Source organism: Crocodylus siamensis, chromosome 2, assembly GCF_052110815.1.
Source record: "Crocodylus siamensis isolate JL-2025a chromosome 2, ASM5211081v1, whole genome shotgun sequence".
Lineage (NCBI taxonomy): Eukaryota > Metazoa > Chordata > Crocodylia > Crocodylidae > Crocodylus > Crocodylus siamensis.
The window spans coordinates 202,537,245-202,551,655 of NC_143396.1; the positions used below are offsets into that span (position 1 = coordinate 202,537,245).

Here is a 14,411-nt window from a genome sequence, read left to right on the forward strand (position 1 = left end):
AGTTGGACTGAAAATCTGTCATTGGAATGAAGCTGGATGCAAAGTGTTGATGGAGAGAGCAGAGCAATGCCAACTTCAATATGAGTGGGAGAACAGCACAGTATCCTGCAGGGAGCTCTGTTATGGTTTTATAGACCATGGGAGCCTCTATATTCCCCTCCACTCCACTGCAGCCACATGCTACTGCTGTGTCCTTTGCTTGCCTGTTATTGCTGCTCACCTCAAAAGTAGGCAGGGTATAAAAAGTTGGTATTAAACCCCTAAATTTGAATCTGGTCCTTGTTACCAATCTTCAGGGTGTGCCAGAAGACTTATATTTACATTATGTAAAACAAATGTCAGTAAAAAAGTTTGTTTGTTAGTAAAAATTTTGGGTTGGCAACCCTGATGATGGCCTAAGTAGCTTTAAGTGAAAAATGCTTAAATGTTGTTTGCTGAACATCAGTGACCAAGGTTTCAAGTTTAAAATACCAATTAAAGAGGGCATACACCATTATATGTTACTGGAGCAAACCCATTTGGGTGAGATCTGTTGGACACACATATTTTGGAAAAGGGTTTGAATAGAGGAGCAAGGTAAAAATTAAGAGAATTAAAAAAAATGTTTTTAAAACTCATTATAGTAAAACATTCCATATGTTTCACAATTTTAATGAAATAAACAGTTTTATTTTAGTAAAGACTTTGGTTTAATTACTGTTGATTTTGTTTATTGTTTAAAACCCAATCTTGCATCCATGCAAATAATCCTTATGTATTAGACCTGTGCAAAGCAGCAAGTATTTGCTTTGGATTTGGACTCAGCCAATTTGGAGGGACAGTGATTCAATTTGGTAATTCGAATCATTGTCCCAATTCCATTTAGCTTATTCAGATCTGGAGATTCAGCGCTGATTCAGAGATTCTGACTATACAGGCAGCAGTCCTTGACAATGCTGGACACAATTGCCTCCAGCTGATAAGTCTGTTGTGGTGGGCAGAGGTGGGAAGGAAGGGGCAGGGGGGCAGATCAATGCCCCCATAGTGACGGAGGGATTGGGGCTGGGACAAGCTGCCCAGCCGGGGCGGGGGAACACGGGGCTTGGAGAGGGGGGCTCCTGCCACTGCATGCTGCCACGTGTCACTGGTCTGGGAGCTGCTCTTCCAGTACCTCCTTTAACATGCTCTCACTGCTGGTCTGGGAGAGAATGGGAGCAGGTGTGTGTCCCTGGATCTGTGTGGGGTGGGGTGGGGTGGGCTGGGCTGTGCTCCAGACCAGAGGTGGAAAGCACTGGGACCAGGGGCTATGTCCTCCTGTTGCTCACCCAGCTGGGGCAGGGGGGCACGGGATGGTGCTGCTGTGATGCCTTGGATAAGTGGTGCACAGTGGCAGAAGCCACTCCAGCCTCCCTGCACCTCCTGGAGAAGCTGCAGCTTCACCCTGCCCCACCCTGGCTGAGCAAGCAGCAGCAGGGCATGGGGGTGGGCACGTGTACCTGGATTGTGGCAGGCCAGTGGCAGGAGCTATGGGGAATTTTAGGGTGGCAGCAGCTTTCCCACAGCCCCCACTCCAGTGCACTCTGAGGGGCAGGCGGAGCCAGGGCTTCGCTCCAGGCTGCAGCTGGGGCTAGCTGCCCAGAACACAGCCCTGGTTCCACCCATCCTGTGTGGTGCAGCCCAGCGGCGGGTGGCTGGGGCTAGTCTCCCAGAGTGCAGCCTGGCCCAGCCTACCCTGTGCAGATCTGGGGGCACACATCCACTCCCATGCCCTCCCAGACTGGTGACAAGAGCCAGCAGAGGAGCCACTGGAAGAGCAACTTCAGGAGTGGTGGTGTACAGCAGCACGCAGTGGCAGTAGTCCCCCTCTCTGAGTCCCACACTCCCCCACCGCAGCTGGGTGGCTTGTCCCAGCCCTAGCCCCAATCCCTCCCTCACTGTGGGGGCATCGATCTGCCACCCCCATGCCTCTTCCCTTTCCCCTCCGCCCACCATAAGGGACTTACCAGCTGGAGGCAGCTGTGTCCAGCATTGTCAAGGACTGCTGCCTGTATAGTCTGTGGCCAAATTTCCAAATCTCTCCAAACTGAATCAGAGGCTTCCAAGTCAATTTGGACGTTTTAATGGGTCTCTCAATTTGCCCAGTCTCACCAAATCTCCTATCAAAGCTTTGCACAGCCCTCTTATGTATGTAGGCAGCAGTCATTTCACTAGTCATGCTTGGGTAAGCAGCATTTTCAGCAGGAAGTGTTGGCAGTACCTGGTAATCGCATTATAGGCAAATATACTCTAGACATCAGGAATAGTGTCCTTATAAGGTGAAAGTTTCTCAAACAATTTGGGATGTTAGAGGGACTGCTTGCCTGCTGTGAGAAGGTTACATAAGACATTGAAACATAAATATTTTACATAATAGCTGCCTTATGCTTTGTCACTGGGTTTGAGTTGTAGAGGAGGATCCTACAATCCAGACAAATCTATGTTTTTCAGATAAGACTGTTTCATCACTATCTCTGCTTTTAGCAAATTACCACTGAGCAGATGACACAGGATATTTAGTTAATGGGAGGTATTATGAAAAACCCTCTTGAAATCCTGCATTATAATCTCAGCAGAAAAAAAAAGTTAAAACAACAGAAACACTGTGGTGCCTGCTGGTATGTTTTATTTCTTCCTGAATGAAAACACTTCCAACACTGAGTAGGTTTATTAAACACAAAAGTTTAAGTATGTAGGTCTTTGTTTATTTTATGGTGCCAAAGAAAGCTGGCATTTATGATCTGATGCATTAAACCATCAAGTATAATATGTTTTTATGTGAATTATATAATTGTGTGGAGCTCAAGAAAAGTATGTGCTTGGCTTTGTTTTTCTTTCGGTATAATAAGGCATGGAAGCATAATATTTCATGAGGTTGAAGTGAATTTGGGACTGAATGATTGGAAAATGAAAACAGTAAAATAAAACTGGCAAAATTGCTCCAATTTTTTTAAGTCTGGTATTTTTGAACAACCTGTACAATAAAGTTCAGTCATGTACATCAATAACAACAGCTTTCTTTCCAAAATATGACGTCTTAAATCCTGTTCCATCCATCCCTTTTCTCCACCCACAAAAAACCAAAATCCCCAAATAAACCCCCCAGACTGAAAACTAAAAAAGCAAGCCAGGAAATTGTTAAGGTAGGATATTTATTTCTGGCCCACTGTCTCTAACATGTTAAGTTTGGGCCTATATTCATACAGCAACACAATTCAACAATGATTTTTTTCTGATCAAAGCTCAAAAGGGTGGACTGGGAAAGAAGTGGTCCTCTTTGACAGAAGACCATTAGACAGAAATAGGATGCTACAGGACACAGTGCTAGTTAGTCAGGGTACCACTGTATTCTTCTCGCTGAAGGGCTAAAAATATGTATTAACATTAGACGGGGTGAAATGCATCCTGTTTAAATTTGCTGATGATACCAAAATTTGGGGTGAGGTGAGCATGCTAGCAGGGAGGGAAAGGCTGGAACAAGACCTGGATAGGTGACAGAAGTGGGCTGACATAAACAGGATGTGTTTCAATACTGACAAGTGCAGGGTGCTGCACTTAGGCAGTAGAAACCAGCAGCACACTTATAGAATGGGAAATTCCCTACTTGAGAGCACAGAGAAAGAAAGGGATCTTGCAGTCATTATTGACTCCAAGATGAACATGGGCTGACAATGTGAGGTCACGGTTGGCAGGGCTAACCGGACCTTGTCGTGCATCCACAGGTGCATCTCAAGTAGAGCCAGGGAGGTGATCCTCCCCCTCTGTGTGATGCTGGTCAGGCCACAGCTGGAGTACTGCATCCTGTTCTGTGCGCTGCACTTCAGGAGGGATGTGGACAACACTGAAAGGGTCCAGAGGAGGGCCACCCGCATGATCCAGGGAGTACAGGGCAGACCCTACAATGAGAGACTGCAGGACCTGAACCTGTTCAGCCTTCACAAGAGAAGGCTGAGGGGGGACCTGGTGACTGTCTATAAACTCACTAGGGGGGACCAGAAGGGTTTAGGGGAGACACTGTTTCCCCTAGCGCCCCCTGGCATGACAAGGAACAATGGACACAAATTATTAGAGAGTAGATTTAGATGAGACATCCGCAAGAACTACTTCACAGTTAGGGCGGCTAGGAGCTGGAACCAACTTCCAAGGGAAGTGGTGCTGGCTCCTACCCTGGGGATCTTTAAGAAGAGGCTGGATGACTATCTGGCTGGACTCAATTGAGTCCAGTCTTTTCTCCCACCCAGGTGGGGGTTTGGACTTGAAGACCTACAAGGTCCCTTCCGACCCTACTTCTATGATTCTATGGCTATAAGACAGGGTGCTGTTGAGGGCTGCATCAATTAGATGAGACATAAACAAGAACAAGGTTGGGGAAGAAAGTAAGCCATTATCATCCTCTTTCTCCCAAGAATGGGAGGACTCTTTACATATGGGTCTTGGAATCTAAACCTGAGGAAGAAAGCAAGATGTTAGAGACAGGAGAAAGCCTTGTAGGAAAGACAACATAGGCTGTACCACCTTCCTTGGGAACCTCTGTACCCATGATCTGCTCCTATAAGGGAAAACTCCTGGAAGCACTGACATGGAAGGCATGTTGCCAGAAAGCTGTTCATGGGCATGTCCTCCACATACACCAGCAGATTCTGTGTGATTGGTATGATTTAAGGAGGATAACTCCTGCTTTTCTGGGCTTGTCTATTTATACAAGTGAATACTGAATAAATTAAGGCGTATTGTTGAAGTGGATTAACTCCAAGCAAGGACACACTTATTTTCAAATAAAAATTCAAATGAGCTTAATCCATTTTCAAAACAAATGAAGAAAAAAAACCCACTTATGTTCCTGATATCTCTCTCCCTATGTAGCAAGCCATTCTGCTTGTGAAATGGGGGGAGCTGAAGAAAGAAAACCCTGTTTTCCGTGACAGGAAGCTCTGAAGGAATTGCAAGGCGAACCTTGAGAAGATTTCCTCTCCTCAGCCTAGGAGGGCTGTCCTGCAAGACGTGGTGTCTTATTTCTGAACAAATTACTTGCACTTAATCTAGTTACTAATTATGCATCAGAAACCACCAAGTGAAATTTGTCAGCTCATGCTTGTAATTTTCCAGCGTGGCAGCTTGTTTTCATTCACAAATGCCTCTGCAGACCGAGTGGGTTTGTTGACACATCCTTGGATGCTTGCTGCATACATGCACCAGCACCATGACATCAGTATACGCATAGCCTATTCTGGAAGCCGTATGCATCCTCATCATTCACTGTATCAGCATAGAGTATAGGGAAACCTATACTGCTTTAGGAAGCACGGATGCTACACAATATATGTGAGATGATGAAAACTGGTCTTAAACATTTTGATGCAACCATTTTCTTTTAGGAAAAAAAAAGTTATCTTGGGGGGTTGGGTGGGGGTCAGGTGGGGTGGGGTAGGAAGTTTGCGTGGCAAAACTGTGAGTTAAGAAAATAATACTCACATATGGTTATGACATTTTTACAATGTATTTTTGTTGTGCCATTGTAAGCTGACCCATCTGACCCCAGCACTCTTTCCTGCCTGGGGCAGGGGGTCGGACTCGATGATCTGTTGAGGTCCATTTCGACCCTGAAAATCTACGAAATCTATAATCTGAATTACAGTTTTATTTCTTTAGTAGATACTGAGAATATTTACTTGTGCAAACTTTGCAGAAAATCACCACATTTCAGAGAAGGCTTTGATGAAATAACAGCAGTCATTATGCAGTGAGAATTGACTTTTGGATAACAAACAGCTTGTATCAAAGAAACTAATAATTACCTTTGCATATATGCAGCTTTCATTGAGTTTCTGCAGGGTGCAATTGCGTTCACACATAGGGCACATGATGGTTTCATTTGCCTCACAGATCTCTCTGCTTTAGCAGCAAGAAAGAAAAATGAAGTTAGAAGAATATTTTCAATGTGCTCAACGTTTTCCTAAAACCAGTGTGCACAATTTGTAGTCTTAATCTGGTTGTATCATGCCTAAACTAGCTCCATAAAAAAATTAAATCAAAACTGACTGTTCAGTATTTTAAGGTTAAATTGAAATCCAATTCCCAATCCTTCTGGTGACCAAAGGGGCTTTGTCACCAATTTCTGTGACACTAGGATTTGAACCTAAGCAATGGATACAATACTGCAAAGTTCCTGTATATGCACAGCTCTCATGCATAACAATTGAAGGACTGGTCTCAGTTCGTTAGTTACTTATTCTCAAATATAACAAAATAACCAGAAGACTTTAAACACAAGAGGACATCCTCCAGTGATGTCAACAAAAAGAGATCATATGTAAAATGAGGATGGGAGATTTGGCTCTAGAGAGTTTTCTTGTTGATTTCATTACAGGTCGCCTCTCTGTACCTACACATGAACATATTTAATGTCAAATGCATGAATCATAAATGGCAATGAGGTTTGTGGTGGATGAGGTGGGAGGGTGAGAAGTGTTCTTGTGTTTGTATTTACATTTTCCTCTAAATTAAATGTGCTTGGGTGAGAATGAAACAAGACTTACTTAGTTATTGACATTCCAGTTACTGGACTGGAAAATACCTTCAAACAACTCTGAGATTCATCAAGTTATTTAAGAATGTAAGCAGTCTAGGGCCTTCGTAACACAGTAATTTTAGGCAGCTCCTGGAGGTCTTAATACTTGGATTGTCCACACATGAATCCCTGAAACTAGTTTTAAGCACTTGTTATGCTGCTCAAAGTTATGCCACTCTAGGGCAGGATTATCTGATCTTAATCTGTGTTACACTAAAGGCCTTTATACATGTTGCACTTTGAGCTGCTCAAAAATTGATGAGTGTTAGTGCTAGCTCAAGTCTGCAGCAGTCACACATTAAGGCTAAAAAGTCATTTCCCTGATCTGCACAACTATACCTTGCTACTTAAGGGCTGGCAGGCAGGGGCCAGACTAGAAGCTATAGCTATGTGTTGCCACTACAGGTCTGGATAAAATAGAAAGAAGGGAAAAAATAATTTTAAAAGAAATCAAGAGAATAAAGAGGAAGTAAATTAAAGAAGAACTCATATTTCAATAAACTGGGATTTGGATGTGGGGGGTGCTGGTCATGCTTCTTGAAGAGGCCAGGAGGGTGGGAGCAGTGAGGGAAAGTGTGTTTGGGGGAGATATTGCCTATGCCCTAGAAAGGAAGCCTCACCTCATGGCATGCATCCCTAGGAATGGGAAGCTCATATACTCGGGGGCGGGATGGGGAGAAGGCTTGGTGCTAGAACTGCCCCCTGGGCGGTAGAGTTCAAGGGATGGAAAGTTTATCCACAAAGAAAAGGAGGATAGGGGAGGAAATACTGTAATCTTGGATGCTGGAGGACTGAAACTTAGGTGGCTCATCTGTGGAGAGTTGCCATATGTTAATATAATGCAAGCTGGGTAACAGATCAGAGATAAATCTACCTTGGACTGGTATAACTTTAAGCTGCCTAAAGTGTGCTTAAAACTTGATTCAGGTGTTAATGTATGGACAATCCTGGGGTTAAGAGCTTCAGGAGCTGACTAAAATTAATATGTAATGATGCCCTAAGGTGTAGACACTCTAGGCTACACTTTAGTTTAAATACCTGACCCACTCCCTTTCCCCACTGGCCCAGATTGGGCCCACTCTCCCCCACTTCCCTCCCCACCCTTACCCTACTTCTGCAAAGACCCTCCATCTAAAAATATATATATCTGGGTATAACAAGTTTCATAGTAAACATCCAAGATCCAAGGTTGGCCTCCTTAAATTTAACTTTAGGGGTACAGTCTTCATATGTGACTTATGCTAGTTGCACCAACATTAAGAATTCCATATAGAAACACATGCTTTCTAACTCCGGCCTTTCTTTTTATTACATTAAAGCAGGGCTTTCAGGATATTTCACAGAAGGCAAAAAACAAAACAAAACAAACAAACAAACCAGAACCCAAAAACAACCAACTTTTTTTTCTTCTTCTCTTAGTCACACTCAGCTTCCTAGGAATGCAATTTGACCCGTGCCTATATTATAGGGCAGGGATGGTGGAGCAGCAACCATAACAGAAGGCTACTGAATGCCATGAGGACTTCTGCACAGGATAGAGGGTAGGCCATGATATACAGTTATTCAGTCACTCATCCTTTGCAGGATTGTAGGTAGAAACTTCCTTCTCTTCCTTTGCATACTTTACCCAGGCCTGGAATGGATATGAAGGCTTAAGTAGCCTGTCCCTTCCTTTCTCTCTCCTCTCAGGACTCCAGGGGTTATTTTTCCTTTGCCAGGCTAGATATTTCCCACCCTCTAATTTTGCTGAGCCAAGGAGAAAGGGGAAATGCTGCACTGAGATTGAAATGGATTCTTGTATAAAAGAATACAACAAATACTGTACCAAGAACTTCTGCTTGATTTGTTTTTGCATCAAGACTGTTTGCTTGGACTTTACTAAACTTCTCATGGAGCTCACAGGCCTAACAGGAGCTTTTATATTGAATCTGGTGTTATTTACAAATGTGAATTTCTACGAAATCCTATCTCTGGAATAATAAAACTACAGAGTGATGTGAAGTTTGTATGTGATGTTTTTATCTGCTTTGATCTTAGTTTGCACAGCACCATCAGTCTCTAAGGGCACCATCAGTGCTCTGGGGGCACTTTAATTAGAGAGGCTTGAAGAGCTGCTCTAATTAAAATGCCTGCAGTGTCGCATGTATTAAGTGTCCTGCACTTCAAAATGGTGGGCTTGAACAAAAACCTTTTTCAACAAACTTTAGTTCAAGTGCCCCCATCACCATTTTGAAGTGTGAAGACACAGGATAGACATGATGCAGAGGCTGCTGGACTGCATTAATTAGCATGCTTCAGAAGACTTGTGTGCTAATCAGCACATGATGGAGCAGACGTCCAGCATGTGTATACATACCTTAAATTATCAAAACATCATAACAAAACTGGGAGCTGGCAGAGAACCTGTTCTAAACAATTTGTAAGTACAGTAGCCGATTTCAGAGAGGTACAATGATACATGCCTTTGCATCACATCCAGGATTACAACTGGATCTTGGTATATAACAAAGACAAAGGTACAGCAAGCTATTCTGTGCCCTACGCACAACAGGGCAGAAGAGGTCTATTATACTAACTGCTAGAGAATAGCAATGGCAGTGTGTATGTGTGAGTGTCTGTGCATGTGTGCATGGAGGCTTGGATTGCTATGGCTCAGACTGCTGGGGCTGGGGCTGGGGCTGGGGCTGGCCCATTCTCTCCCTTCTCTGCTGCCTCCTTAGATGTTACCACATAAGGCAATTTTCCTCAAGCAAATTTTCTAACTGAGGAGAACTGTAATGACTATACATATTACAAAAAAACAACCATGAGGACAATTTCTGATGCTATAAATGAGAAGTTAGACCCCAGATTTAAAATAACATGTATTACATGTTTAGGTCCTGCTGTGGTGAAGTCTTCTTGCACAAACTGTTTTTAAAAATCTGATTTACTTTCTCACAGCTAAAATCTCAGACAATTATACTGATAGAAGTGAACAAGTCTCTGTAAAACCAATATTTGTTAGCAAATTTGTTAACAGGGTGTTAAAAGTGTCTTCAATAGGGTTCATATTTCAAATACCTTTCTCACCCTTTGGAAAAAGCAGGGATATTTTATTAAAAAAATAGAAAAAGAAAGAAAGGAAAGGAAAGGAAAGAAAGAAAAGGAAACAAAGCTACAAATTCTGCAGTTCTGTTTGCAGAGGTTAAATTTTGTAGCTCAAATATTGGAAGTACTTTGATATAAATTCACTATAATTATTTTGTTATAGCTATATCCATTTCACCATAAGTAAAAGGAACCAACTGCTTTTATGGTAGCCACTATGCTACCATGCATAGCGTATTATATGCCAGTAGTGTGTTGTTGCAGTAGCTATTTCCACAGGGTTACCTCTTCACCTCAAACAGCTTTCCACAGAAATGGCTACACTCCTGTAAGCGGGGGGCAGCTTCAAATGTCAGTCTCCTTTCAATGAAATTGCTTATCAGCTTCATTGCTCTGACAGGGAAAGGAAAATATTCCTGTTTCTAAAATCTTCTCTATTGAGAGGAGAGGGGAAAAAACATGTCTGTAAACATATGACATATATGCTTGTTTGTTCAGAACAGGGATAGGTATACTCTATCAAATATTTACTTCTATTTTTTGAACTACTGTCTAACACACAGGAAAAAATAGACACCAATTTTAGATTTGAGAGAAACGTATGTATTTTTAAAACAAGACAAGTCTAGTAGTTAATTATAGCTGCAATCTATAGTATCATTTATAATTGGATGGGATATTTGGTTGGTACCAGATTTTTAGCTCAACAAATACCCTATGGTGATAAACATTTCTATACCTGTCTATGTAAGTAGCTTGAACAACCAAATTCACTCCCAAACCACTAGAGGGAAGATTCATATAACCTAAGCAGCAGCCTATTGTATAATCTGAAAAGCTGACTGGACATAGCTAATCAGAGCAGAATGTTTGCAACACCTAATTTAATCACTAGACAAAATTCACACCTTGATGTACATAGCACAGTGGTTCTCAACCTGTTTTATACTAGCCCTGTGCAAAGCAGCTAGTATTCACTTCAGATTTAGATTCAGCCAATTCGTGGGACAGCAATCTGATTTGGGGATCGATCGCACAGCAGCACCCGGTGAGCACCGGGACTTTTTTTTTTAAAGTACCGGGAGCTGGGGCAGGTGGGGGTAGCCGTGGTGGGGCTGGAGGAGTGGGTGGGGGTTGGGGGGGGCTGGTAGGGTCCCCCCATGGTCACCTCCCCCAGCCTACCCCCCCAGCCCCTAGTACTTACCACTTCAGAGTCAGCTGCAGCTCCCTACTTCAGCCACCAAGGACTGTTTAAATCAAAGCTCTGAATCTTTCCTGAAAATTTGCAGAGCTTTGAATCTATTTGGACCTTTAAATTGGTCCTCTGATTTGATTCAGATTTGGAGATTCAGTCACTGAATCGGGCTGAATCTCCTCTGAATCGATTCACCAACCGAAGCTTCACACAGCCTATTTTATACCAGGACACATTTGCAAACATCAATGGCCGGTCCCAACCCAGTAAATAGTTTAAGTAGAAAACAACCCCTTGGCCCTGCCAGTGCCCCTCACTCTCAATCCACAGCCCTGCTGGTGCTCCTCACTCCTGACCCGCTGCCCACTTGCCCTCCGAATGCCCCCATTCAAGTGTGTTGGGCAGGGGGTGGGTGTATGGGGTAGGGAGGTGGGTGGGGCATGGTGGGGCACATACTCTCCCAGGTTGGTGCACCCACATTAGGCATGGGGCTGCAGCCTGGCCAGGAACCATCTCTGTGGCTCAGCAGCTGGAATGCAGTGTAGTAGAGTGGAGCAGGGTGGTGAGACTCATTGCTGCCACCAGGACCCCCATGCCAGCTGTGCTGCCAGCGTGTGAGGAATAATGGATTGGAGGGGGGGGAGCTGCACTACCCTCACCTCCTGCTGCCAGCAGCTCAAGTTCCAGGCCATGGCTCTACCACCTGCCATGGCTTGGCCACTACCACTGGTGCCACACTATGCCAGTCTAGCCAGGCTGCAGCCCCCTGCCCTCTGTGGCTGCACAAGTCTGGGGGAGGGGGCTCCTACTTTTTCCCCCAGCCCCAAGTAGCCCCTTGCAGGCTGGAACTCTGCCAGCCTGCAAGGGGAAACCCACCATTTCCCAAGTTTTTACTCCTTTATAAAGGAGAATCCTTTTTTTAAGGTTTGTTCGTGACCCTTTCATATACTGTTGCCATCCACTATTGGGTCACAACCCACAGGTTGAGAAACAATGATACAGAACACAGGCATAAAAGCAGACAGTCACTGATATCAGTAAATTATAGTTTCATAGTTTCATAGTTTCTAGGGTCAGAAGGGACCTGAGCAGATCATCTAGTCCGACCCCCTGCCAAAGCAGGAAACAGTACTGGGGTCAAATGACCCCAGCAAGGTGTTCATCTAACCTCCTCTTAAAAACCCCCAGGGTAGGAGCCTGAACCACTTCTCTTGGAAGTTGGTTCTAGACCCTAGGTGCCCTGACTCTGAAGTAGCGCCTTCTGATATCTAACCTAAACCTACCTTCTGCCAGCTTGTGACTGTTATTCCTGGTCACTCCTGGTGGTGCTCGGGGGAATAGGGACTCCCCCAATGCCTCCTGATCCCCCCTGACTAGTTTATAACAGGCCACAAGATCCCCCCTCAGCCTTCTCTTTCGGAGGCTGAACAGGTTCAGGTCCTGTAGCCTCACCTCATAGGGCCTGCCCTGCTGTCCCCTCATCATGCGAGTGGCCCTCCTCTGGACCCTCTCCATGCTGTCCACATCCCTCTTGAAGTGTGGCGCCCAGAACTGGACTGACCAGTGCTGCATAGAAGGGGAGGATCACCTCTTTGGACCTGCTCGAGATGCATCTGTGGATGCATGACAAGGTGTGGTTGGCCTTCCTAACTGCCTCCCCACACTGCTGGCCCATGTTCATCTTGGAGTCCAAGATCCTTTTCCGCCTCCATGCTGACAAGAGGGGAGTTCCCTAACCTGTAGGTATGGTGCCGGGTGTTCCTACCAAGGTGCATTACCTTGCACTTGTCTGTGTTGAAACCCATCCTATTCTCATCCGCCCACCCTTGTAACCTGTCAAGGTCTGATTGCAGCCTGTTGCATCCTTCCAGTGTGCCCATGTCCCCCCACATCTTAGTGTCGTCAGCAAATTTGAACAGGGTGCTTTTTACCCCCTCGTCCAAATCACCGATGAAGATGTTGAACAGTGCGGGCCCGAGGACCGAGCCCTGCGGAACCACACTGCCCACGTCCTTCCAGGTTGAGAAGGACCCATCCACTACCACTCTCTAGGTGCAGCCCTCCAGCCAGTTGGCGACCCATTTGACTGTGTGGGTGTCTACACCACAGCCCCCACAGTTTCTTAATGAGAACGGGGTGAGAGACAGTGTCAAAAGTCTTCCGGAAGTCCAGGAAGACTATATCCACTGCTACCCCTGCATCTAATGATCTGGTGATCTGATCGTAAAAGGCCACCAGGTTGGTCTGACAGGACCTGCCACTGATGAACCCGTGTTGTTTGCCCCTAAGCATGCAGACCCCTGCTGGCCCCTCCTGGATGTGTGCCAGCATAATTTTCTCAAACAGCTTGCCTAGGATCGAGGTAAGACTAACCAGCCTATAGTTTCCCTGGTCCTCCTTCCTGCCTTTTTTGAAGATGGGAACCATGTTGGCCCTCTTCCAGTCCTCCAGTACTTCACCAGAGCACCATGAGTGCTCATAAAGCCATGCCACGGGACTTGCAATGACCTCGGCCAGTTCCTTTAGAACTGTAGGGTGGAGATCGTCCGGACCGGCTGACTTAAATATGTCCAACCCCTCCAGAAGCTCTCTAACTAGATCCTCGCTAACCCATGGCCCAGGTGTGCCTCCCCTGGAGCCTGAGGGGGGTCCAGCAGGGAGGTGGCTGTTCTGGTCCCTTCTTAGGAAGACGGAGGCAAAGAAATCGTTGAACATGTTAGCCTTGCCGTCTGGTGTGATGACCAAATTACCCAACGTGTTCTGCAAGGGCCCCGCATTACCCAGGACCTTCTTTTTACCCCCTGTGTATTTAAAAAAGGACTTCTTATTGTCCTTAATCTGGGAAGCTAGTCCCAGTTCCATCTCTGCCTTGGCCTTCCTAACTACCCCCTTACATCCCCGAGCAACTACAGAATAGTCCTCCCTGGTGATGACCCCTTCTTTCCATTAGGTGTAAGCCTCCTTTTTAGCAAGGAGACATTCCTGGATGCTTTTGGTGAGCCATGGAGGCTTGTGTGCTCTCCTGCTCCCTTTGATCCTCGTTGGGATTACCTTCCTTTGGGCTTGGAGGATCGTATCCTTAAGGAGCGACCACTCTCCTTGGATACCTGGCTCCCCTCCCCTCCGCGACCTCAGCGCTTCTCCAACTATCCTCTTTAGCTCGTTGAAGTTTGCCCACCTAAAATCTAGGGCTGCTGCCTTACTGCATGCCTTTGCTGCCTTGCGCTGGATGGTGAATTCCACCAGGCAATGATTGCTGTCACCCAGGTGGTCGAGCACCCGCAGCCCCCTCACGAGGTCATCACCCGTGGCCAGCACTAGGTCTAACAAGGTGTCTCCCCTGTTGGGGCTGTGCACCTCCTGGGTTAGATGGAGGTCCTGCACTCTGTCCAAGAACCTACATGAGCGTTCAGACCTGGCTGACTGTTCTTCCCAGCAGATGTCCGGGAAGTTCAGGTCCCCCATGACTACCACATCCTTAGCCTTCACTACCTCTGTGAGCTGACCCAAGAATTCCTGGTCAAGCTCTTCCCCCTGGTTGGG

General features: G+C 45.5%; 1 protein-coding gene across 3 annotated transcripts in view; it reads right to left on the reverse strand.

Annotated features, from left to right (window-relative positions):
- ANO3 (anoctamin 3) overlaps positions 1-14,411 on the reverse strand; it is a 293,639-nt gene that overhangs the window by 55,927 nt on the left and 223,301 nt on the right. For 2 of the 3 annotated variants that reach the window (XM_090032834.1, XM_090032832.1), the window contains one exon: positions 5,811-5,907. In XM_090032834.1, coding sequence (XP_089888960.1) covers positions 5,811-5,907 — 97 coding nt within the window. The remainder of the gene's footprint in view (positions 1-5,810; positions 5,908-14,411) is intronic. The other variant, XM_090032833.1, reaches the window with a different exon arrangement.